The 26,280-nt window shown below is 37.5% G+C and overlaps 2 protein-coding genes across 2 annotated transcripts; both read right to left on the bottom strand.

The window, feature by feature from the left end:
• Positions 1-842: 842 nt before the first annotated feature.
• Positions 843-5,652, bottom strand: LOC148215853 (vomeronasal type-2 receptor 26-like). The gene is made up of 5 exons (XM_088141975.1): positions 5,365-5,652; positions 3,874-4,737; positions 2,820-3,047; positions 2,410-2,536; positions 843-1,741 (listed from the first exon to the last, which is right to left on the bottom strand). The coding sequence occupies exons 1-5, from the start codon at positions 5,527-5,529 to the stop codon at positions 843-845; spliced, it is 2,283 nt and encodes a 760-aa protein (XP_087998101.1). The 5' UTR covers positions 5,530-5,652.
• A 9,785-nt stretch (positions 5,653-15,437) lies between these two features.
• Positions 15,438-25,405, bottom strand: LOC112543311 (vomeronasal type-2 receptor 26-like). Its single transcript, XM_088141959.1, has 6 exons — positions 25,209-25,405; positions 23,376-23,667; positions 21,413-22,276; positions 20,262-20,489; positions 19,819-19,945; positions 15,438-16,336 (listed from the first exon to the last, which is right to left on the bottom strand). The coding sequence occupies exons 1-6, from the start codon at positions 25,403-25,405 to the stop codon at positions 15,438-15,440; spliced, it is 2,607 nt and encodes an 868-aa protein (XP_087998085.1).
• Positions 25,406-26,280: the final 875 nt, after the last annotated feature.

The following is a 26,280-nucleotide window of genomic DNA, read 5'->3' as shown; positions in this document are numbered from 1 at the left end:
AATAACTCCACAGAATGGAGGAAAACTGAAGTGACTCAAACAGGATAGACAAGGGGACAGAAGAAATATCTTGGTTCTCCCACTTCTCTTTAAAATTGGACTGCCGTTGTTTTTCTAATGCTGAATTGAATCCAATTCCCTTACTTCATTCCCACTTAGGGAGATATTGAATGCATTGATTTCACAAACTTTTTTTTAATCTTTTTTTTTTGGACATATAAGAGCCATGCATGTGCAGTAAATAAAATTCTTTTCAAGAATGCTTTCTTTCCTTAAGCCATCAGGAGCCATCTGTTTCTCTTTACATTCATCTCAGAAATGATTCTATTCCATAGCTTTCTTATAATTTCAGCAATTAAGCTCATAATGTCATTTAATGCAATGCCCATATTCCTACTCTAACTGCCTCATATGGAGTCTGACTGCCTCATACAGAGTACATGCGAAGGATTTATTACAAGCCTATTGAGAGAGAGAGCTAATGACAGGCAAGACAGAAGAAGAACTTGGATCAATGGAAGAAAAGCCAGAAGAATAAAATGCTCAGGATATAGGTTACCTTAAAGTATCAGATTGCATATGTCTCCTGGATCACAATCGCTGTGGCAGAACTTCAAATGTGAGAAACTGGAAGCTTCTCAATTAATGGAAAGATGGCTTTCAATCATACAATATCAGAAATACAGTAAATCTCTTTTGGGAGTTTGATGGAAACTTTGATTTAAGTTTTAGGTAATTAGATGAAGCCAGAATGATTTTTCCAATCATGATGTTACTGTAAATTCTTGAGGATATTTTTAATATTGATATAGAATATAATCAGATAAAATTTAGAGGGTTAGTTATTTTTTCCTTATGAGTTGCTCCCTGTTATTTAATTCAGGCCTCAACACAATAATGTAGCATTTAGAGAAAAAGATGCAGCCCAGTAATCCAGTAGTGGATGACAAGATAGAGAAGACCTCCACAGCCACCATGGTTTTTCCCCTGGTGCTCAAATAGGTGGGAACAAAGGAAACCCACACGCTGCAGAAGGCCAACATGCTGAAGGTGATGAACTTGGCTTCATTGAAGCTGTCAGGCAGTTTGCGGGCTCGGAAAGCCACAATGAAGCTGGCAAAGGACAGCAGACCCAGATAGCCAAGGACACAGTAGAACATGGACACTGATCCTTCACTGCAATACACAATCGCTTCCTCAGGTATGGCGTGCATGTCTAAGTCAGGGAATGGGGGAGAGGTTGACAACCAAGCAGTACAAATGGCTGTTTGAGACAGAGAACCCAAAAGGACAATGGAAAGGGCCAGTCTTTTCCCCAGCCACCTTCTCATCTTGGACCCTGGCATGGTGGCCATGAAAGCCACCACCACCGTGATAGTTTTGGCCAAGACACAAGAAACAGCCACAGAGAAGATGATGCCAAAAGTGGGTTGTCGAAGGAGGCAAATCATTTTCCCAGGTTGGCTGAGGAATAAGAAAGCAGACAGGAAGCAGAGCAAGAGGGAGACAAGGAGAGTGTAGGTGAGGTCCCGATTGTTGGCTTTGACTATGGGGGTGTCTCTGTGCTTAATGAAAATCCCAAGTACCCAGATTGTGATGAGGGAGAAAGAAAAAGCAACCGAGGCCAAGCTGATTCCTATAGGCTCTCCATAAGACAAAAAGGTAATTGTTTTGGGGAAGCATCCATTCTTTTCTTGGTTTGGATATTGATCTTCTGCGCATTGGAAACAGTCACTCTCATCTGAAAAGCAAAATGAAGGAAGTTGCATTTTAATTTTCATTCATGAGTAAGAGAGTGAAGACTCCCTAGTTTATCATTCATATTGACTACAGCATCCTGTGCTGGGTTCACAATGTGTCCATGGCCATAAGATAGATAGATAGATAGATAGATAGATAGATAGATAGATAGATAGATAGATAGATAGATAGATAGATAGGTAGGTAGGTAGGTAGGTAGGTAGATAGATAGATAGATAGATAGATAGATAGATAGATAGATAGATAGATAGATAGATAGATAGATCTTCTCATGCCCCATTTAAATAGAAAAAATCATCATCCCCAGTATGTTCTTCCTTCAATCCACCACTCAATACATACAAATGCTGCTGACAAAGGAGCAGGTAGGCATCTGCACAACTATTTTACATTTAATTTTTAAATATCTCTTGCAAGATTGGAATTACTTTCAAAGAACAACTGGCTTTCTTTTCAAAAAGATGGGGAGAAATACGTATTTTTTCAGACAACACTCTCATTTTCCCATTCAGTTTCAGGGGGAATAAATGAAGAATTAGTGCAGATACTTAATAGCTAGCAATTGAATTATTGTATGAATACTTTCCAAACGTATTGTTTTTAAATTGTATCTGCCCACTTTGAAAACTTGACTATATTTCAATCTACCTGTCTTATTGGAGACCTCGCCATCTGGGCATGAGACACAATCATAGCAGCAGAAGTTTTGCTCTTCTTTTGCTCTTTTCTCATAACCAGGCTGACAGAGTTCATTACACAGAGAAATGGGAAGGATCTATCCATAAATAAGAACAAAATTACAAAGCCAGAAATTTTGTTATTATTTTCTAAAACAAATATTCTAATTGCTACAATGAAAACAACAACAACATTAAAATAAAATCTTTATTTCCCTTGTATTTCCCACCAATACTGCAGGAAACTAAGATAATTATTAACCTTTTTTTTTTTTTTTAATTTACTATTGGGTGTATAGTTTGGTAAATTAATCTTCATGGGTTTTAGGATAACAAGAAAGGAAATTTCCAGATCCAAACAGACTGTTGCAAAATCCATACCTGATTAAACTTTTTGTGCCACAGGATTCTATCCCCATAAATGGTTAATTCTTTCCCTTTTGGAGCTCCTATATTAATCCTTCCAACTTTCATCCTCTGGAAGGAGACATTTGGAAAGGTGACCAAGTTGATGATATCAAATCCTCCTTCCATTTCCCCATTATTGTTCAAGGACACTTTTTCTTCTGCTGAGTTGTTGAATGAAATACCTTGAAGGAATGGGTGTAGCTACAGAGTTGGAAAAATAAATTAAAGGAGATTAAGAAAGAAAAGGAAAGGGATCTTGTTTATTTAATTTTATTGGACAAAATGAAAATCAGGAGATACTTCATCACTAGCTCCCTGGGAATGTCTATGCTCTGCACTGGGACACTAATGTAAAGAAAGAAGTCAACTATAACCTTTGACATAATATTCAATGTTCTAGATGACAGGAAGATTGCACTACCATCTCAGCTGATTCACAGATCTTGCTGAGTAACCACATGGTTCCCAGAACTGAAGCAGCAACCCGAGGTTTTCCTCTCCTCTTCTCTTAAGCAAGCCCACATCTGTATTACAACTTCAATTTTCCAAACTTTCTATTTTCCCTCCATATCTTTATCATTCCTCAGTTTTCAGAAATGTCTGAATGAAAACTGGTAATATATTATAAGACTGTAGAAGGACAACCTCTGCAGTTATCAAATATTACAACTGGAATATATCATTGAGATTTTCTTAGGGTCTGTCATGATAGTTATACTATCATCTATCTATCTATCTATCTATCTATCTATCTATCTATCTATCTATCTATCTATCTATCTATCTATCTTATTAAATTTGTATGCCACCCATCTCCTCTAATGGGTGACTCTTATGTGATACAAAAGGTCACAAAACCTTTCAGAAGAAATTTGCAGCTGCCTGTTGAGTAAATCTGCCCTCTCCTGATCCCCCTAAGGAATAAATAATATGAAATCAGAAACAAAAAATCAATAAACAAGATGTAAAACCAGTATGGTAAATTCTTTCTCACAAGGATTGAATATTTTTTTCCCATAGCAATTACCTGCCAGGCTTGCACATCATGACATAAAGACCTTTTAGACTCCACAAAATGTCTTGTGCTGGATCTGAGTAAGGAGATAGCATGCAAAGCATGTGCCAAAGCATAGACAGCATTATAGACACTATAGCTGTGTCCAGTCATCTGCATCTCAAAAAGAGGTCCAGGAAGATTCTCCACCTTCTCTCTCCCAGTACACGTGTCATTGTCCAACATAGTGTCCAGGGGATCTGGAAAGATACAGTCAAATGCTTGTGCCCAGACGTCCTTCAGAAATTTATCTCCTTGGGTCCAAGAGGGATGTATGACCTGAACAAAATCCTTGAACCCTAAATGTTCTCCAGAATTCATTGTAAAGGAAATGGCACCCTGAAATACCTCAAGATCATATCGTCTTTGTGTTCCTGTCAATAAGAAATCAATCTGAGCAGTGATGATCCACACTTTTCCAAATAATATACTTCTTTCACTAGTGGGAGCAAGTATATATACAATGGTATTCAGCCATGAAAGTGTCAGAGGTTCTCCATAGATGATAAATGTATTAATTTTGTTATCTGATAAAATGTAGTAAATAGTGGATGCTAATTCAACCATATCATTTAACTTATCCCAGTGGGTTTTCTGTGGTATCATTTGTATACAAGCCAGACAGATTCCATGTTGAGAAAGGAGTGGCTCCAAAGTTTTCAAGAAATGCTCTCCTCCATTACTATCAATAAAAAGTAGCCCAACCCATGTCCACCCAAAATGTTCAAGAAGTCGAACAATCCCCATGTATTGTGGAGATTCATTTGGGATCATGTAATACATGTGTGGGTTCTTAGTCCTCTGAATGTCCAGAGGGGGAAATGAGCCATATGTGAGCTAAAAGAAAATGTACATTTATTACAGGGGTTCTATGGGGGGGGGGGGGAGTGATTTTGTCATTCTGACTATCCTTTCAAGACATATTTCTTAAAACAACTTTCAAATAGTTAAAATATAACTCTTTTCCCCCAATCACATAATTATCGGTCCAGTTCTATTGCTTGTACTCTATTATCTATCCATCCATGCATCCATGCATCCATGCATCCATCCATCCATCCATCCATGCATCCATGCATCCATCCATGCATCCATGCATCCATCCATCCATCCAGATATTTTGTTGAATCACCTCTGTTTCTGCCTTGGGTCGCAACATTCCTCAAACAACTATGAAGGAATAGTTTTTTTAAAAAAATTACCCTGAAATATAATTGAAGACAACAGTATTTTTCCATCAAATCATATCATTATAGGACTAGTTCTGGTTTGATCAAATATATCTATATCTGTCTGTCCGTCCATCCATCCATCCATCCATCCATCCATCCATCCATCCATCCATCCATCCATCCTCTCTTTCTGCCTTGGATCATAACATTCCTCAAACAACTATGAAGGAAGAGGGTTTTTTTTAAAAAAAAATTGTTTTGTTTTAAAACACCCCTTGTTCCCACAACCTACCTGTGGAATCTTGTAGGCACCTATAATGTCTGCCATATAAAATGAAGTATCAGAACAAAGTCCCCCAATGATGGCAATAAGATTTTTCTTCTCAGTGTCACATAAGTAGTTGGGGAGAAATCTAGTTGATTTGAAAAGTAGATCCAGGGTGGTCCGATAGGTCATTCTTGCATCATAGTAGCTGTCATAAATGTGGAAGCCAAGGGTGACATTGGGTAAGATCAGGGGATTTTCATTGATCTCCTTCACAGCAAAGGCCAGGGTAAGGGCATGCTGGTAGAATTTCGTCATGACACTGAAATATATTAGTTAAGAATTTCATGCTTGATAGATGATGATGAATTTTTAACATATGCAATGTTAAGAGATACTGTAAATATCATCTGTCAGCTATAACCCAATGGCAGTATTTACAATTACATTTGTTAACGACATTGTTTGGACCAACAACATTTTCAGCTTCTGAGACACCTGAGGTATTAGAACAACTTGTTAAATCCTTAAAAAAAAAAGACTATTAATTTGTATAGATATTTGTTATCAATAAATCAATTTGATATGCAGATGTTAAGGGATGAGTGGAATAAAGAATCAGAGGTTTATATATTTTCTAGACAATGGGAGAGTGTCTTAACTACTATACCAAGTGTGTCAATGGACCTTAAACTACAACGTAGACAATAAAAAAAAATAATATTTAGAATGTACTGGACTTCACTATATTTGTATAGAAAAGGATTGTCAAAAACAGCACTTTGTTGGAGATGTAACAAGGACAATGCCTCTTTAAAGGATATGTTTTTACAATATTGTATACTTATTAAATTTTGGGAGAAAGTAGTAGACTATATAAATATGATTGTGTAACAAAAGCTAACATTTTCAGAGGATAATATTCTTTTATACTATATACCTTGTACATGGAATTTGACATCTGTACAATGTAAATGAATTTTCTGTGCCCTTACTATGGTCAAAAGACTGATATTGCAGCATTGCAGAGATAAATATATGGCCGCATTCACTCAATGGATTGAAGACCTAATTGCACTTTCCACTCATGAGTGGCTTGTCTATAGGCATAAATTTGGTATGGACAAGTATAATGAAATACGGGACTCATTTATGCAAAATACAGTAGGTTAAAAAAGATAATAGTCATATAAATTTATTGGAAATATATATGGATCTGAATAATATTTGCATAAGACACACATAGATAGATTTGTAACTATTTACTGTTACAATGGTATACTATGCTAAGTTTTTATTTCCTTTATTGTGTTTTTGTCACTTTTAGTAACAGCACTTTCTAATGTCTTCTTCTTCTTCTTCTTCTTCTTCTTCTTCTTCTTCTTCTTCTTCTTCTTCTTCTTCTTCTTCTTCTTCTTCTTCTTCTTCTTCTTCTTCTTCTTCTTCTTCTTGACAGTGTTTTATTATTTTTGTGTTTTGTTTTTCTTTGGGGTTTTTTTTGTTATTAATTAAAAAGCTACAAAACATTTTTAAAAAATGTTTCATGCTGCAGTCAGTGGAATTGTTCTGTCTCCCAGCTCAGAATTACAATGAGTTTAAATTATTAGGACTGTTGTAAGAGAGAGAGAGACAGAGAGACAGAGAGACAGAGATGCAGAGAATATAGATAGATAGATCTTCCATGTATGAGGTAGCTTTCAGTGAAATCTTGCCTTATTTTAAAAGAACCAAATCCATCTACCAACCTTTCTTTTGTACTCTTGAACCATTTCTTAAAGATCAAAATAAACCAGTTATTTTATCCAGGGAGCTATAGAAATGGTAGCTGGGGTGGGAGACTTGGAGATTTTTCAGTCCTACTTCTTTTTCCTTTTCTGAAGTTTCTGACTTCTGAAGGAATTACTCTCAAAAAGAAAAATAAAGATCAACTCAATGCTGTCCAGATTTTAGCACCTCAATTTGCAGGTTGCAATGAAATATTTCTTCATTCCCTTCCATCCTTACAAAGGGGAGAGAAGGAAATTCCATGGACTGAGTTTCTGAAGATTTCCTCTGGAAGACAGGGAGTTACTTTAGAAAAACAAATGAATTCTAACTACGTTCAAGGACACTGTAAGAAACTTGATTTCGAATTGCTAGGTTTTCCTTAAAACTACTTTCCTCTTTTAATAAGATTAAGCTAGTACAAGGTTATATTTCTATAGGAATGAAAAACCTGAATACAATTTAAATCAATCCATGAATCAATATTGCCCAGTGCCTAAGTTCAGACCAAACCATTTTTATCTATACTTGAGTAAAACTTGTAAGAAACTCACCTTTTTAGGAACCACCCACCTTCATATAATCATATAAGATAACCCAAGGTTTGTTTGCCTATGATTTCTGAAGTAAACTGTTATTGGCTACCCAGTAAGTGAAAGTCAAAACCTTGATGTTATTTTCCTTTCAATATCCTTTACTCATATCAACAATTCTTTGCAATCTGACTCTGTTTATTTCAGGTTGGACAGTTTTAAGAACTACAATTTCATACACCCAAAGAGTAAACTTCTTATAATGGTCTAATACAGTCCACAGTTTTTATTTCCATTTTTGCAATTGGTCTTTTTCAGGAGGTACAGAAGGGGAAAATAAAAATTCCTTACTCTGGAATCTCAGAAACCTCTTGATAAGGTTGCTCGTTGAAAGAAACTTGATTAAAGGGGTAAGAGATCATAGAGGTCATCCCACCGATGAGAAGGTCACCTGCTTGGTACCAGTCATGTGGAATCGGAAGAGGATCACCTCCACGGTATGGCAGAGAATTTGCTTTCAGCACTGGAAGCAGCAGTAGGAACAGCATCACTTCTCTCCCACCTTGAACTTTTGTTTACCCATCTAGTTTTAAATAGAATATACTGGATGGTTTACTCAAAGTGTTTGAACTTTGTGGAGTAGAGCCAATTATAACCCTTTAAGTAATTGCAGAGGAAAGATAATTCGTCCTTTGACTAAATGAAGGAGGAGATAATTAGTTATTTGTTATTTTTAATTTTATGTAACTCCCATTGTAGAAAGAAGCAAACATACTGGTTGATTGTGCAAGACTCACAATCAGTGACATAAGGTAGAAATTGCATATTCAATCCCCCATAGAGTCAGAACTTTAGGAAACTGTTCTTCTAAAATAATTGAGTGTTCAACATTATTACAGTATGGGGAGCAATTCCAAAGGCTTTTCTGGCTATCCAGTTGGGAGAGAGGCATTCAGGGTTCTCCCAAGCTTGACTGCAACCTTTCTCTGACTCCAGGGCGAGTCATCCTGGGCATTTCATTCTGTACCAGGTTCTGCCTCTGCAGTTCAATGATTGCTTGTACTGACTGTTCCATGTCTTTGCCCAAACTTCCATCAATCCTTTCCTTTTATCATTTGATTGAGCCACCTCTGTCCTGCCTTCCTTAGATATCCTCAGCTGCTCTAGACCTGCTCTGTCAATCCCTGAAAAGCAGTTTTCCCATCCTGTTGCTATTAGTCCTAAATACTTCAATCAGGATGACTTAAGTGGTCTGACAGTAGAAGATACCCTAAGGTGATGCTTTCTGTTCTCCCCTCCCAAACACAGTGTGAATGTGTTTCTTCATGGAGAGGGTTAATTCCTAGGAAGGTAGCTTGAATCCATCCATTTCTTCATAAACTCTTCTAAATTTCCATAAAAAATGTCTGAGACTGACAGCCAACCAGTACTATTGAGGGAGTGTGCCCTGTAGCCCTGGAGGAAAGCATTTGCACAACCACAAATGCAAGCCTTTGACTGAAAAGGGATCTTCAGATTTGGAGATGCTGTTCATCAGAAAAGAATAAGTGGCTTAATGCTTTACAGATTAATAAAGCTTTAAAAAAATCATAAACTGTGATTTATAAACTATAACTGTTGGGTTCATCCAAAACATCAAGGCAAATCACACTGTATTTTCTGGTCCATGAAATCTAGGCTGATGAGGTTCAATTAGACACTGTTTCCTTTTTTTTCCCCCCCGAAAAAATTGTCAATAGATTTCCAAAATGTGCATGTTCATATGGATAAATGGCTAGGCAGAGTGAATAATGCTTTATGGCACCATTAACAAAATTCCCTTTGTCCTTAGTATTTCCATGTGAATTAATTCACTTGAAGATAAGGAGATTCCCTGCCTATTTTAGCCTTCTTTGTGGGTGGAAATAAATAGATTTATGCAAGGCCTGCGTCACAACATAGATGACATTATACACTGCAGAATGTCCAGAAGTGTCCTTTTCAACAGGGAGGTTCTCCAGCTTCTCTTCCCGAATACATGTCTGATGGACATGTAATGTCCCCATGAAAATTGGGAAATGCCATTTGAAGGCCTGTTCCCAAGGCCTGTTCCCTTGTGTGTCTGTCTGGAGGGGGGCGGGGGGAATCTTATATGCAATATGGCTGAAGCCTCTGATGAAATTTCTGGAAACTCTTAAATTCATTTCCGTGATGTTTCAGGGAAATGGCTTCTCCAAACATCTGGGCCATTCACAGTTTCCCAAAAGCCATAAGTAGTTTAAATTCACTACCAGCTTCTGCTATCAACAGGATCAACCAAATAAAATAAGTTGTTTCTCCATAAAATATATTCTTTCTTCTATTACTGGAAACAGATGCTACAGTACATCTCATGCTTCAAAGAATCCTGTCCACCTTGCATATTCCACAAGTTGAAATGGATTCCTGATGACTTTTCAAGAACTTGCTCCAGTGACCACGTTTACTCTGTCAGGTGGTGTCTATGCCAGAGTAAACTTGAACACTTTTGTCCACAAACCATCTACCAAACTTACCAAACAGGAACATCCTACCCTTTCTTCCCCAACAGTTTGTGGGTCATCTTGAAAAGAACCAGCGGATGAGACTCTGCAGATGCAATAAGAACCAAGGATTAGAAATTCTCTGCTATTCTTACCACCACTGCAAGGGCCCAAACATGGCCATAGATCAGTGTTTGGTAATATTCACTCCTTGTATTCCATCACTATTGCTGTAGGCATCATTTCTGTCATTTGATCTCCCAGAGTTCCTCCAGATGCCCATGAGCCCTCTGGGATTGGTGCTCCCAGAGGGTCTACTCAAGAGTAATCTCATCCATGATGTATTTTTATTCTACAGTTAGGGCTCCAAGGACAAATTAAGGTTCCTGCTGATGTACCATCCTCTTAGTTGCCCTGCGTTGTTCCTTACTGAGCTCCTCAATCTCATTGCATGGATAATGTTAGAATCTTAGGGCTGTTGGTGTTGGGGAGGAAGGGGGTTAAGCTCTATGCCTTGGTATAGAGCTTGCTGTTATTGGCAGAGGGCACTCAGGATTTCATGGCTTCTATGGCAAACGTGGCTTTTTCCAGGTAACATTTTGCCCAACTCATCTAGGTGCTTCTTGCAGTATTTACACTGGTGCAGGAGAATGTGCCTTTTGTCTATTATGAGAGTCAGGCATGACCGTTAAAGGTGTTACTACTGCCTCCAAACTACTTAGAGGTACCAGCACTGTGCATGAGCTTACTGAATGAGGCCCAGGGTGAAGAAGATGACACTAAGACACTAAAAAAACAGGTACACCACCTATCACTGTGGTCCTTATGAGATGGAGGAACATCACTTACAAAGACAGAAAGATGACAGTCCCAATGATACCTTCCCATTTATTAAAAGCTAATATAATAACAATGATTGCATATGGAAGTTGGATGAAATGAATGAACAACTCCAACTTTTCTCCTGAAAGCAAAATGAAACTTTGGAATCTGTCTTGGAAGGGTGGGAGGGAGGAAAAGGATGGGTCTGAGAAATGCAAGCAACAGAAAAGTGGATAAAAGCAAGCTGAGATGAGGAATGAGGAATATGAACTGAAACAAACAACAACAAAAAATCAGTTGGTCAAGAGTGAGTATGATCAGGCACAGAGAGCAATGAGGAGTGATCATAATGACTCATATATGTAACCCCACCCATTTTTTCCCCCTTCTATCTCCATCCATTCCAACCTCACCATTCATCTGAGACTCATATAGAGTTCACAAACAGTGGTTTGATTTGAAGGTGGTCAGAATAGATTTATAAACATAACTTAATGAAATCAATTTACCGAACATAATGGATTTCTCCTTTCCCCTGCCTATCCTAGCCACATGATTGTTACAGTACACTTTCACTACCACTAAATATACAGATGATTGTCAATTGGGATGGCTTTAACAGGGATTTGACAAATTCATGGAGGATACATCTGACAGTGGCTAACATTACATAATCATAATGGAAATTTTATTCATACAAGTGAAAGATTGCTCATAACGTATCAGCTCTAGTTGGGGCTGCCTTAAAGAATATTCAGAAATTGAAGTAGGTTCAAAATGCATGCCCTGTATACTTTCAGGCCCCTGACATTAGGAGCATGTAACATGAGTTTTGCAGTTCCTTCATGGGTCACTAATTGGTTTCCAGGTCCAATTTAAGGCATGGTTTTGACCTATGATGCCCTCCATGATATGGCATTCAGATATCTACTGGACCACCTTCTCCAGTCAGTTTGGCTCAACCAATTAGAATTACCAGGAGAAATTGTTGAAAATCCCTCATTTTAGGGAGGTTTGGGGGGCTGAGGCAAGGGACCAAAGTTGCAGAGCCAACATTGTGGAACAACCTTCTGTTTTGTTGGCCTTTTAAAAGCTCTTGAAGACCTAATTGTTTTGGAGAGACCCTTTCCCTGATTTGGTTTGATTTGATCTTGCCATCTGTCCTATCCCTGACCTATTATGGACACACACACACACACACACACACACACACAAAGGTGTTCAGTTGTAAGAAGCTTTACTTTGTATTCAGCAATTAGAAGCAGTGGCAGGCAGGGTCTGTGTGCCAATGTACACACAGTTTAGAGCAGCTCCACATCTCTTGGAAGCTTGTCTGGAAGAAGTTTCCAGTGGCCAAAGCCCAAAGCAGCCAGCAGAAGCATAGTCAGGACATCGTAGATAGGTTGTCAGCCGGTCCAAAATCAAAGTGAAAGCGTTTCAGATCATGACAGTCAAAGGTTCAGATGAAACAAGGGAAACCAGGCTAGCTGTGGCTCTTAAATAGAGTTCATGCTGGTGAACCTAATCAATGCTTGGAAAACTTCTGGTGTGCAAGGAGTCACACTGACCATCACTGTTATGCTTTCCATTACATGCAGCATGCTCTGATTACTGGTCGGGTTAGGCTTAGGTTCTTTTTTTTTTTTATAATATTTTTTTATTTTTACAACAAACACAAAACATACATGGACAAACAAAACCATAAAAAGACATAAAAAAAAAGAGCATCTTCCATTTTATAGCGTGTGTCAACCAGTTACCAACTCGTTGGTGCCCCTTTCATAATCTTAAATTCTCATATCATCTATTCAAAATATACTTGTATACTTATCAATTAACAATTATTAATCATTCATAGCTAATCTATAAAATCATTTATTACAAGAAATTTTAACTTTCAATAGGATTAGTAATACATTTTCATCTATCGATTATATGTGTATATATATAATAATTAATATCAAATTTCTATTATAAAGTTTCCTAATCCATTACATTACTATATTTTCTCATCCAATCATTAATAAAAACAAGTTACTTATCTTCTTACTCTAATTTCAAATCTCAGTTTAACTCATCTCTGCACATTTCATAATTTTCAATAACTTCCTCCTGCATAAGTAATTTTTAATTTTTCCAATTCTTAAAAGTTACAGTTCTAACCAGTATCAGTTACAATATCAGTTACAGTTCTAACCGGGTTACAGTTCTAACCAGATTCTTCACTACATATTTCAACAAAAATATCTCTAGTTTAAAATCTATATGTTACTATATTCAACCATATGTAAATGTCTAATCTCTTAAAACATTTAGAATCAAATACAATTTTTAACTATATATCTCAGATTTATACTTTATTCCAGCGCTTGCATAATTTTGAGTTCACCCTTTTCATTCAATATCCCAAAATATCTAGCTGTTTATTCCTTTTTCTATATTATTGGATAAGAGAAAGCAATAATAAATGTCCTTTCAAACATTCTGCTTTTTGAAGCTTCTGTCAGTTCCATCATTGTTGTATTCCCCTCGTTTTTTCTTTAAACATCTGAAATAGTTTCTTTCAATATTGTTTTACTTCTTCTTTTTGTGCATTTTTTTAGTACGATTTTCCATTATAATCTTGTATAATCTTTTTCTCACCCTCAGTGCCAAGAACAAGTCTGTCCCTCTTCATTTATCAGTTGATTAACCCTTTTAATTCTCAGTTTATAAGCCTCACAATAATTCTGTTTAATGTTTCTGATTTCTTGTACTATTTCTTCCTTTTCCATTGATCCCGTTTTATGTTTAATTAAGTCCATTTTAGCTTTAGTATCTTTTTTTCTTTTTTCTTTTTTTTTGCGGGAATTTCTGCAGCTCTTCTTCCAGTTTTTTATAGTCATCCTCAATAGTTTAAAGATCTTTTTCTGCATTGTGTTTCTCGTATAGTTTATTATCTTGATAAACCTTCATTGAGTCAAAGGATTCTTTATCTTTGTTCTTGCCAAAAATAAAAAAAAATAAAAAAAACAAGAGGAGGAAAAAAAAAGAAGAAGAAGAGGAGGGAAAAGACTAAGTCTCTTTAAAAAAAATCCAGCTGAGGGGGGAATGGAGAGCAAAGCAGAGCTTCTAGCAGAAAAAAGAGCTACTGCCACTAATCAGGGCTCTTGTGACTAGCTCAAACTTTCCATCTTGATATTTTCAAAATCGCTTTCAACTCCACTTTCTTGTTTATAGTTACGGATGGCACCTGTATAAACATGCACATCCCACTATCTTTTTAGAAAGCACAGGGTCCTTGAGCATGCGTCACAATAGAAGAAAAAGAGCACTATATTGAGCCTCTAGATGGTAGTGTAACTTTCTTTCATTTACTTTCTCTTAACTCCACTTTCCCCATTTCAAAATCAAAAAGTATAAATTTCTTACAACAATAAAGAAATCTTAGTCAAAAAAATGGCTTAAGATAAAGAGTTATTGAGTATTAAAAAGAAAAAGCCAATCCAGTTAAAAATATATATTTTTTTAAGAAAAAAACATCTTGCCAATTCCACTAAAAAGGGAAAGTTGAAAAGAAAAAAAAATTTCCCCCCTTTTTTTATAAGGCTCGATCTCGCCGCTTAATCCACTTTTCTTCACTTTTAAAAATCTCTTTAAGTTACTTAAGGTGTTCTCTAAGAATAGTTAAATAGTAAAAGTCCATCTCACCCAGTTGACACCCTTCTCTTCCTTCTTCCTTTGGAGCTGCCCCGGCTTTCGCAGCCATTTTGGCTGGCTCTCCTCCGCCGGCTTCAAGAGCTTCTCCCCGGATCAATCTGGGACTTGCGGCGTCCCTGAGATCCGCGGGACGTGCCCTTTGCGATCGCCATCTCTACGGGACGGCTTAGGTCCATCGGGACCATCCGGGGGAGGAGATATCGGCTGCCATCCTGGGAGCCCAGGATCGCCCACCGTATCGCCGCGACGCCAGCTCCGCCCTCCCCTGGGTTAGGCTTAGGTTCTTGACTGCTCAAAGCTTGCTCAGGCTGAGGTCCATCTAGCTCTCTCAGAGCAGGCCTCTTGGTGTCAGAACCCTGAGACTCAGAGCTGGACATGACCCCATATTTTTATTCTATCTTCTTTGCATTACTTTAGTGCTGTTGTGTTTCTATATTTGTATTAGAAAAAATACAATATAAAGTATATCCATGTGAGCTGCTGAGAACTGTTTGATATGATTGATTGATTGATTGATAGATATGGATAGATAGATTTTGAATGATATCAGGTGAAGGCTGTTTCTTAAGAGCATTCCTGAAGAATAGAACATTATTTGATCCATGAATGATACATGGTCTTCCAGTAGACATCTGCTTGACTTCTTTAGGGAAAGGATGCTGGACAAGATGGGCCTTTGGCCTCAGCTAGCATGACTCTCTAATCAAAATAGATTAGTAACTTCTTGACAGTAAATACCGTTCATTTTCCAAGATACAGATACAAATGGCAGATAACTTACTCAGTCTTTTCTCCTTATTAAGTGTTCCTTGTTGTTTAGCTCAGGTCTCAATACAATGATGTAGCATTTAGGGAAAAAGATACATCCTAATAACCCAGCACTGGAGGACAAGATGGAGAAAATCTCCACAGCCACCATGGCTTTTCCTCTAGTACTTAGATAGGTTGGAACAAAGGAGACCCACACACTGCAGAAGGCCAACATGCTGAAGGTGATGAACTTGGCTTCATTAAAGCTGTCTGGCAATTTACGAGCCTGGAATGCCACATTGAAGCTAGCAAAGGCCAAGAGACCCAGATAACCCAGAATACAGTAAAACATGGAGACCAATCCTTCATTGCATTGCAGAATGATTTCTTCATTTACTGAATGCATGTCTAACTCAGGGAATGGGGGATAGATTGACAACCACACAGTACAAATGCTGGCTTGGAGAAGAGAGCAGGAAAGGATAATGGAAAGGGCCAGTCTTTTCCCCACCCATGCCCTCATCTTTGATCCAGGCTTTTTGGCTATAAATGCTAGAGAAACAAGGATGGTTTTGGCCAACAGACAAGAAATTGCCACAGAGAAGATGACACCAAAAGCAGATTGTCTAAAAGAGCAGGTGGCTTTTCTTGGTTGCCCAAGAAAGAGCAAAGAGCAAAGGAAGCAGAGCAGGAGACAAACAAGTAGAGTGTAACTGAGTTCCCAGTTATTGGCTTTGACAATGGGGCTGTCTTTGTGCTTAAAAAAAGTTCTAAGCACCCATACTGTTACCAGGGAAAAAGACACAGCAACTGAAGCTAAGCTGATCCCTAAAGGTTCCTCATAAGAAAGAAAGTTTATTCTTTTACGGATGCATCTGTTTTTTTCATGGTTAGCATACTGATCTTCTGGGCATTGGTAACAATCTGTATCTGAAAAAAAGAAAAGAAAAGAAAGGTCTCATTTTAGTGCTGATTGATAACTAAGTCAATAGACATAACAAATGACAGCAATTGGTAACCAAATTACTGACAATGTTCATGCTTGAGTGTGCTTATACTTTGACTCATACTGAATGCAATATCCTGGTTTCAGTTGTGCCATGTCCACTTAATAATGCATCTTAATATACTAAGTGCTACCTTTCTACAGATCAGATGGAGTTTAAACAAATTAAATTATAGCTAATGAAATCAAATATATAGCTATGTGATTGATACTCAGCCCAAGTAATTATCCCAATGTGTTAGACTATCCCCACCACCAAGAAATCGCTATGAAAATGACTTTCAATTCATATATCAGTTCAAAGACTGCATTTTCATATCAAAGGAATGCACAGATTATTTTTTTTTTAAAGGAAGTCTTTTTGTCCAGCCCAATGTATGTACATTGTTGTAATTAAAAGTGAATGCTAAATAGATAGATATAGAGATAGATAATATATAGATTATGCTACTCTGTGGTATTTTTTTAAATAACCTAATATGTTGATTTCTTTACATATGTTCAGTGCACAAAAAATGTAACCAATTTCCCCATCATTTTTTAAAATTGCAGATTGATGCATCCGTATGAGAAAAAGAATCTCAAAAGACGAGAAATCAAAGAAACTAAACAAAGACATTTGAGAATTCCTGACAAAGATGATTTCACATCTACTATGAGACTACTATACAATCAGTATGATTTGCATTAGAATGTTTGCTGAATATCAGTCTTTTGGAGTGGACTTCCGGGGTTATAGTGAACTATCATGGCCCCGAATGAGCAGAGACAACAACCATGGCAAAGACCAAAGGACTGACAAGTAGACCAGTCCTATGGAAACTCACTGGATAAGGAGAGGACAGGAGATTACCCATATGTGCTTTAGACAGCTGCTCCTCAGAAGGAGACTGCAGGATAACTGTCTCCTGTGGGTTTGAGAGCTGAGAGACAAAGGGAAGCCATCATGCTCTCAACCACGTTGGAGCCTTTTAAAGGACACTGGGTTCATCAACCTCACTTTCTAATCATTTTTTGAAATTACCTACTTAACTACCTTAAGGCTATTAGAGATCTTCAAAATGACAAATTTGAAAAGCCACCTGGTGAGTTCACTTTCATTCTTGAATAAAAGAAAAATTAAATAGAAACTTAAGAATTTAAAGAATTGGAAATAAATGGCAAAAAGCTACATAAGACACTGATCTAAGAAAGTTACAAATGAATTAAGGCCAGAAAAATTTGGAATGTTAGGACTTTTACTATAAAATTTTGGAAGTAATTGTATAAATAAACAACTTTTCATGGAAACTAAATTGTTTGGTCTATCCTAAGTCAAAACAGAAATTTGAGATGTATTGTCGAAGGCTTTCACGGCTGGCATACGATGGCTGGTGTGGGTCTTCCGGGCTGTGTGGCCATGTTCTTGAAGTTCTGTTTCCTAACGTTTCCCCAGCACCTGTGACCGGCATCTTCAGAGTGCAGGAGCACAGACAGGAGCAGTTCTCTCTGTGCCCAGGATGATGTGACCCTTTTGTGGGTATTTATAGAGATCTGAGGGGGAGGGGGATCACAGATCGCATGGGAAAACTGATGGAAAAACACAATTTCCAAACAATCTTCAGACCCACCAGAAAAGTACAAGAAGTGCTAAAATCAGCAAAAGACAAAAGGGATCCCTTCACCGCCGCAGGAGTATACCGCATACCATGCAGTTGCAGACAAGTATACATCGGGACCACAAAACGCAGCATCCATACCAGGATAAAAGAACATGAAAGACACTGCAGACTACAGCAGCCAGAAAAATCTGCAGTAGCTGAACATGCTCTCAAGCACACTGGACACAAAATCCTTTTTGAAAACACAGAGATACTGGACAACACCAACAGCCACTATACCAGGCTATACTGGGAAGCCATTGAGATTCACAAACACCAGCACAGTTTCAATAAAAAAGAGGAGAGTCTAAAAATCAACAAAACCTGGCTACCAATCCTGAAAAATACAGCCTGCAAAAGGTCAATGAACTCAGCTCGACCACCAGGACATGTGAACAGTTCACACAATGAACTTGCTAATCACCCCCAGCAGCCCCTCATTAACAATTCAATAGAAGAAAAAACCCTGCCTAATCCCCAGGAAGATACACACAGATGTGACACCAAAACAAGCAGCCACTCAGTAACCCAACCCCCCCACACACACCCAATCCCCCTTCCCCCCCCCAGATCTCTATAAATACCCACAAAAGGGTCACATCACCCTGGGCACAGAGAGAACTGCTCCTGTCTGTGCTCCTGCACTCTGAAGATGCCGGTCACAGGTGCTGGCGAAACGTTAGGAAACAAAACTTCAAGAACACGGCCACACAGCCTGGAAGACCCACACCAGCCACAGAAATTTGAGACTTTATGATTTCAGAAATTGGACACTAGAGGGGACTAAAGATTCCAGACAGAAGAGGAAAAGAGGGGGGGGAGTGAAAGTTTGCTGTTTGTTTTTGGTTAGTGCTGGAATTTACAAAATGGCACAAAATGTTATGAGAGATTTGATATACTTCAAAGAGACGTCTTTGCTCTCACCAGCCTGGATGACTTTTTATGGGATTTACAAAAGAGGTTTTCTAAAGCCTTGAAGAGGCCTTTGGGATGGGAAAAAGTACAATTGAAGAGAGATCAAATCCTACAACAACATCTGAATGAATTAAAGATCAAGATTGTTAGAAGTAAAAGAAAGGAATATAAAGTTGGTTTGTTTGACCAAGGTTAAAATAAGAGTGTTTCCATAAAGCTCTGGTAACCCTTTATAGACTTTTGCTGATACCAGGACTGAAAAGTTGATGATTTATGGATTTGCATATAGATAGGGATGGGTTATGGGAAGAAGAGATATTTGTAACTTTATAGGGGATGAAGAGTTACTACGTTTGTTTATACTTGTGAACATCGGAAGACATTTCTTTAAACATTTATTTTTCTTAATTTCTTCCTTTCTTTTCCTTTTCCTTTTCCTTTCCTTGCACTTTCTCTTTTTTCTTTCTATGTTTTTTCTCTCCGAGTTTAGTTTGTATTTGCTTTTACTATTGTAATGAAATTTTTCAGCAATAATTAGGCTGAAGCCTAATTATTTTTGTGATCTTTTCAGAGTCCCAGTATTCAAATTTCATAAGGTTTAATAACTAACATTTTCCCCTTGATTTTCTTTCAAATTTAGAATTAAATCATAATGAATACATAGTCTTAATATCCATCTAGACAAATTGTTAGTAGTTGTGTGAAAAATATGTCATTTAGTAATACCCAGACTATTTTTCTGACTAGAATGGACTGATCCAAGCAGTCCAGAGATAGTTATTGAAATAGGGGGAGGAGGCCAGATTGAATCTCTATCATGAGCAAATTTAAAGTATTTTAACAACACTTACCTATCTTGTCTGAAACCTTCCCTATTGGACATGGAACACAATCATAGCAGCAGAATTTTTTTCCTTCACTTTTTTTCTTCTGATAACCGGGCTGACAATTTTCATTACACATTGAAATGGGAACAACCTATCAAATAAATATATATTAAAAAGTTGCAGTGCAAATCTTTGGGTTTCTTCAAGAACTTTCAGTTCTTACTCTGAAATTAAGAAATGAACCTTTCATCCCAGAATAAACTTCGGCAAGTTTAATAATGAATAAAGGCACCAAAAATGTTAATTTACGTCTTCACACTACATTTCATTTTTTTTTTTAAAGGTAAGATGAATGTTATTTGTTTCTGATCTGCTGGATTTTACTGAGTCATGGAAACAGAAAAGCAAATTTCCAGGCCCAATGAACCCATATGAGATTGTTCCACCAACAGTCACTGAAACCATACCTGATTGAACCATCTGTGCCAAACAACCATGTCCTCATTAATAATTAACTCTTTTCCTTCAGATGCATCTGGATCCACTCTTCCAATTTTCACCTGCTGGAAGGAGGTGTTGGGAAAGGTGACCAAGTTCATGATGTCAAATCCACTTTCTATTTCCTTTCTTTGATTAAAGGAAATTGTTTCTCCAGCAGAGTTGTTGAATGAAATGTCTTGAAGGAATGGGTGGAGCTATGTGATTTGGAAAACAAAACAATTAGAAGGGAAAAAAAAGAATGAAATACAGTAAAGATCTACTGTTAATATAATTCCATCTGATATCCAGTAAGAATGAAGATGTGGAAATGATATTTCCCAAACCTATTGGGAACTTCTTTGTAGAGGTGGCATGAAAGGAACAACTAGGTAATCGATGGAGGTAATCAATGTCACCAATGGAGAGGCTTGAGCTTGCTGCTTTTCTTAAATAGAAGCAACCCTGGTGTTGCTCATTTGGGAGGTGAAGTTCCTTGAAGAGTGCCTTTGCTCTGCTCTCTTCTCCGCATGGTGAGCCCTTGCTCTGGGAGGGGATGGCAGCTCAGACTCCTCATCTTCTGAGACTGGTGGCAGTTGTGTCTCTTGGTTACTGGGCAATGAAGTCTCTTCTGCCTGTGACTCCTCAGGCAGTGGTTCGTCCGGCAACTCGGGAACTGTCTGCTCATCGTCAGTTTCCTCATCAGAGTCTGGGCTGGCCATGACAGGAAGGAAGCCTGAGAAAGGAACTCAATATCCTCCTGCCTTGGTGTGGTTTAGTATAAGAAAGATCACAGAGGAATTTTGGACAAGGTTTCTGTTTCTGTTATTTTACCCTACTATGATAACAAGCATTCCTATTATCCCTGCATTGTCTGTTCCTGAATTGGCCTACCTCAAAGGACTGAATTCACTCTCCGAAGCTTCTTTCCATTTCAGGACCATGTAATCTCTTCTCCAAGTCCCTCCATAATCGCTCACTCTTCCCTTCCTCCTTAATATATTTATAACTTCTCGAAATATGACCTGAGAGACTTTCTCTTTCTCATACATTTCCTGAGATCAGCTCTACATTCCTTTACAGGCATAATCTAATTTGCTGTAATCTATCCATTAAAGATTCATTGTTGCATGAAAGTTACCTGCCAGGATTGAAGCTCTTGACATAAAGATCTTTTACATCTCACCCAATCTCTTTGGTTGGATCTGAGTGAGGAAAGAGCTTGCAAAGCATGTGCGACAGCATAAACAGCATTATAGATGCTATAGCTGTGTCCAGTCATCTGTGTCTCAAAAAGAGTTCCAGGAAGATTTTCCAGACTGTCCTCTCCAGTACATGTATCACTGTCTGACATTATGCCCAGCTGATCAGGAACCAAACAGTCAAAAGCTTGTTCCCATACATCCTTAATAAATCCATCTCCTTGAGTCCAGGAAGGTTTTATGGCTTGAAGAAACTTCTTGAATCCTAGAAGTTCTCTTGAGTGAATTGTAAAGGAAATGGCACCATGGAACAATTGGCTGTTCCAACCTCTTTGCATTCCTGTTAACACAAAGTCAATCTGGGCAGTCACGATCCACACCTTTCCAAATGATACATGTTCCTTCATTCCAGCATTGAGTAGAAATATAACAGCAGTCAGCCACAGGACTTGCAAAGATTCTCCATAGATGATAAAAGTACTAATTCTGTTATCTGTTAAGGGGATATATATATCTAATGCAGTTTCAATCATTTCTTTCACATTATCCCAATGAGCTAATTGTGGAATTCTCTGTGTACAAGCTGAACATATTCCATTCTGGGAAAGCAATAGTTCCATAGTCTGTAAGAAATGTTCTCCACTGCTATTATCAACAGCAAATATTCCAACCCATGTCCACCTGAAATGTTGAAGAAGTTGGATAATCCCAGCATATTGTTTAGATTCACTTGGAACCATGCAATAAAAAGATGAAGCCTGGGTTTTATGAATGTCTTGGGGGACAAATGAACCATATGTGAGCTAAAGAAAGGAGATAAGAGAAGGAGGAGGGGGAAGGAAGAAGAAGAAGAAGAAGAAGAAGAAGAAGAAGAAGAAGAAGAAGAAGAAGAAGAAGGAGGAGGAGGAGGAGGAGGAGGAGGAGGAGGAGGAGGAGGAGGAGGAGGAGGAGGAGGAGGAGGAAATAGTCAGTATTTCTTCTTGCTCACATGGCATGTTGCTCACAATATTTCAACAAATATTCAACAAATATTTGTTGAAATAATTTGTTAGAATCAAGAATTAAAATTTAAGACTGCAAGGAAATGTTTTCAAGCTGTATAAATGTAGGACTATTTAGGACTGTTCAGACTCTCAGCAGTTTACAATAGTAACATACAACAGTTAAGACATCCATAATATAAATTAAATCATCTGTGTTAAAATAACAACAAAAATAATAGGAAAATAACAATAACAATAATAGGAAAAGAAAAATAAAAGAAAAATAATAATGAAAGAAAATCAGATAAGATACCAAAAATAGGAGATAGAACAAATAATGTAGAACCAATAGAACAATCGACAAACACCCCAGATGGTGTTAACTCATTTAATTAATGTTCTTTGGAAGAGCTTGGTTTTCACCATTTTCCAGAGAACAATCAATTACAGGCCAAGTGTCATCTCCAGACTCCTTCACTTCACAGAAATGGTGAACAACAAAGAGCATCTTCCAGGACTTAATTGGATGGGTCAAATTTGGTTGGAACAGCTGGTCCTGAAGATACCTAAGTGTTAAGCCACATAAGGTTCCATAGGTTAAAACCAGCATTGTGAATTACACCTGCCAGCCTATTGGAAATCAATACAGGTTGTGCAGTGCTGCTATAATGTGGTCCTAGAACCAGTCAATAGGTAATCTGCTGCATCTTGCACCAATTGCAGCTTCTAGATGGTCTTCAGACATAGTCCTAAGTAAGTCACATTGCAGTTGTCCACCCTAGAGATAAAAACTTGATTTACCATTGCCAAGTGGAGGTTATGACTTTATAATTACTCTTCTAATAAAGAATGCCTTTTTAAACAAAAGAGAGTTATAAAAGTAGAGTGTATTGTTTTCCATTTCTACTCCTGTTCCTACCTGTGGAATCTTGTAGAAATCTATCATGTCTGCCATATAAGAAGAAGTAGCAGAACCCAGGCCTCCAATGATGGCTATGAGGTTTTTCTTAATGTCACATTTGTAATTCGGGACAAACGTCTGTGATTTGAAAAGCAAGTCCAGAGTGGTTCGATAGGTCATCTTTGCATCATAGTAGCTGTCATAGATGTGGAACCCAAGGGTGGTGTTCGGCAAGATCTGGGGATTCTCATTGATTTCTTTGACAGCAAAGGCCAAGGCAAGGGCATGCTGGTAGAATTTTATTATCACACTGTAAATAGAGTCATTTCACATTTTCAAAAGCAATTGTACAATGCCTCAAAAATTCTTTTCAAATGTCATTCATTCATTCATTCATTTATTTATTTATTTATTTATTTATTTATTTATTTATTTCTAAGTAAGTCGGCAATTTGTATTTCTAAGTGATTTCAATTGTCAGAATATTTATAGGGTTTCCTCCCCACCCCCCAAATATACCATTTAGGACACTATATAATTTGGAACTTGCATCGTACTTTTCAACAACTATAGTTATGTCTTGGAAACATCCTGGGGAAAAAAAAGGCATTTTCTGAGGGTTAATATCAATGCTTGGAATGGAGAGAGATGTCATACCATCTAGCTTCTCTTTGGAGAATATGAACTTCCTCCCTCCCTCCCTCCCTCCCTCCCTCCCTCCCTCCCTCCCTCCCTTCCTTCCTTCCTTCCTTCCTTCCTTCCTTCCTTCCTTCCTTCCTTCCTTCCTTCCTTCCTTCCCAGTTTAAGATTAAAGACATTCATGCAAGTGACATTTAATTCTAGGATGGGGTAGGGTATATTGTTGGGATCTCTGTTTCTTAGCTGTTGTTTGTTTCCCTTAAACAGAGCTCTATTTCTGAAAGTTCTAACGTAAACTTCACAGTTATCTTAAAGCATATGAATCTCAAATCTATTAGAGGAAAAATAGGATAACATGAAATGAAACACAAAACAAGTACAATCTAACTTGTAAATGGTAAGGAAACCTGAAAATGAATAAGACTGTCATAGAAACTAAAAAATAAACCGAGCTCTGATCTCAATCCAATAAAAGTAAATTAGTATTGCTTATCAAAACACGAAGTGATAAAAATATTCACATTACACTAGTTAATTTTTGTTGTATCTCTATATCCATGGCCTATTCCCCTATCCAAATTCAGTCAAGTTTGCAAAGGTTTGTTATGACCTTGTGCCTTGCATTTTGAAAACTAATTACCTCTTCATGATTTTCATTGAAATCTTACTTGCAGAACTGAGTTGAGTTTAAGTATGTAAGTATTCTAAAAGAAGGTAATGTTGACTTTTGCAATTTTCAGTTACCTTAATTTCTCCCACATGTTCCTCAGTGGGTATAATATACAGAATTCTCATTCAACTACTGACTTAGGTATAAAGAGAAGAAGAAGGAGAAGGAGTTGGAATCTTTGAAAAGGGGAGGTGAGAAAACATTACAGGAGAATGATGTCCACTTCTACTGACATCATTAAAAAAAAAAAGTCAAAATGCAAAAAGAGATCTAAACTGAAACGTCTTCTTTTTATCTTATGAGACTTATTTCTTCTACAATTAATTCTTTATGATTTAATATAACTGTGTATCTAGTAACACAATTTTGGCTTTTTTTGTTTGTTTGTTTTAAGACTCACTCTCCCCACCCTCATATCATGTCCAAAATAGAAACAATCTGTTACTGTGGAACTTCAAAGTCGGTCCTCCCATATTTCCCTCCATTCATTAGGATCTCTCTAAAATCAAGTGATGCACATAGGAAAAACAGAAATGCCTTACTCTGGAATTCTAAAAAAGTTCTGAAAAGGGTGCTCCTTGAACAAAACTCCATTAAAATGGTAAATGATCTGAGAAGCCATTCCGCCAATTATGAAATCGCCTGGTTGGAACCACTCATGTGGAATAGGGATGGGATCAACTGTAGAACATGTCAACGTTTCAACTTGGGTCACCAAGATGATCAGACACAGCAACATCTGGGCAGCAAAACTTAAAATCCAGGCCAGCTGTGTGCCTGAAACCATCTATCCACACTTGTATCAATATACCCCTCAAGTCCTCTCAATGTGTCCAGATAAATGCAAATCCTACACAGTAGCCAACGTTTTAAGATTAATCTTAAAATTGGCTGACAGAATGGAGTAAGGAGCAGGGTAGGGAAGAGAACTAGAAGGCTAGAAAAGGCATTGCAGAGGCTCGTCTGCCTCTGCCTCCTATGTCTAACTCTCTGTGGCACAGAGGTTCATTTATAAGTATTTTCAGAGCAATTAATTGTGCTCTTTATTGTTTCAGAAGTCTTTTGGAAATGTCTGGAGCTTTAGTTATATAAACCAATTACAGTTATCTGAATAATTCTAGAAAGGGAGATAATTTCCCCCTAAAGGTGAGTTAGTACTTTCCCTACCAGCCTTCTGGAAGTCCTTAAAACATAGTCTTTTCATTAACCTTGGGGATCTCAAGGGAAAAAGGAGCCCGTGAGATGGTTGCATTGTGTTTAGGATGTTGTCCATGCTCCTGCAGTCTTGGTTTTATTTGTGCTTAATTGTTTTTAATAGTTGTTATATTTGTTTTTAACTGTTTTGCTGTATGCCACTATACAACTATATGCACTTGCTAAATAAATAAATGAAATGAAATGAAATAAAATTAGTTTTTCAGTTTTTTTTTTTTTTTTTTATGATGAGTGGCTCCAATAGCAAAATAAAGGAATAAACTACACTTAAATGGTTTTATTGCTGATTTATAAATCTCATCATCATTTGTAAACTAAATCATCCCTTTCGATAAAAATGTAGGTTTCGAGACATAGGTATCATTTCTCCACGGTTAGGAATTGTGTTTATGTGGTTGT

The sequence above is a fragment of the Python bivittatus genome, unplaced genomic scaffold, assembly GCF_059951505.1.
Source record: "Python bivittatus isolate LINGU-HERP-01145 unplaced genomic scaffold, Pbiv_v1 ctg000420_np1212, whole genome shotgun sequence".
Taxonomy (NCBI): domain Eukaryota; kingdom Metazoa; phylum Chordata; class Lepidosauria; order Squamata; family Pythonidae; genus Python; species Python bivittatus.
The sequence above is the reverse complement of the archived record's forward strand: the minus strand, read 5'-3'. Positions and strand labels throughout refer to the sequence as shown.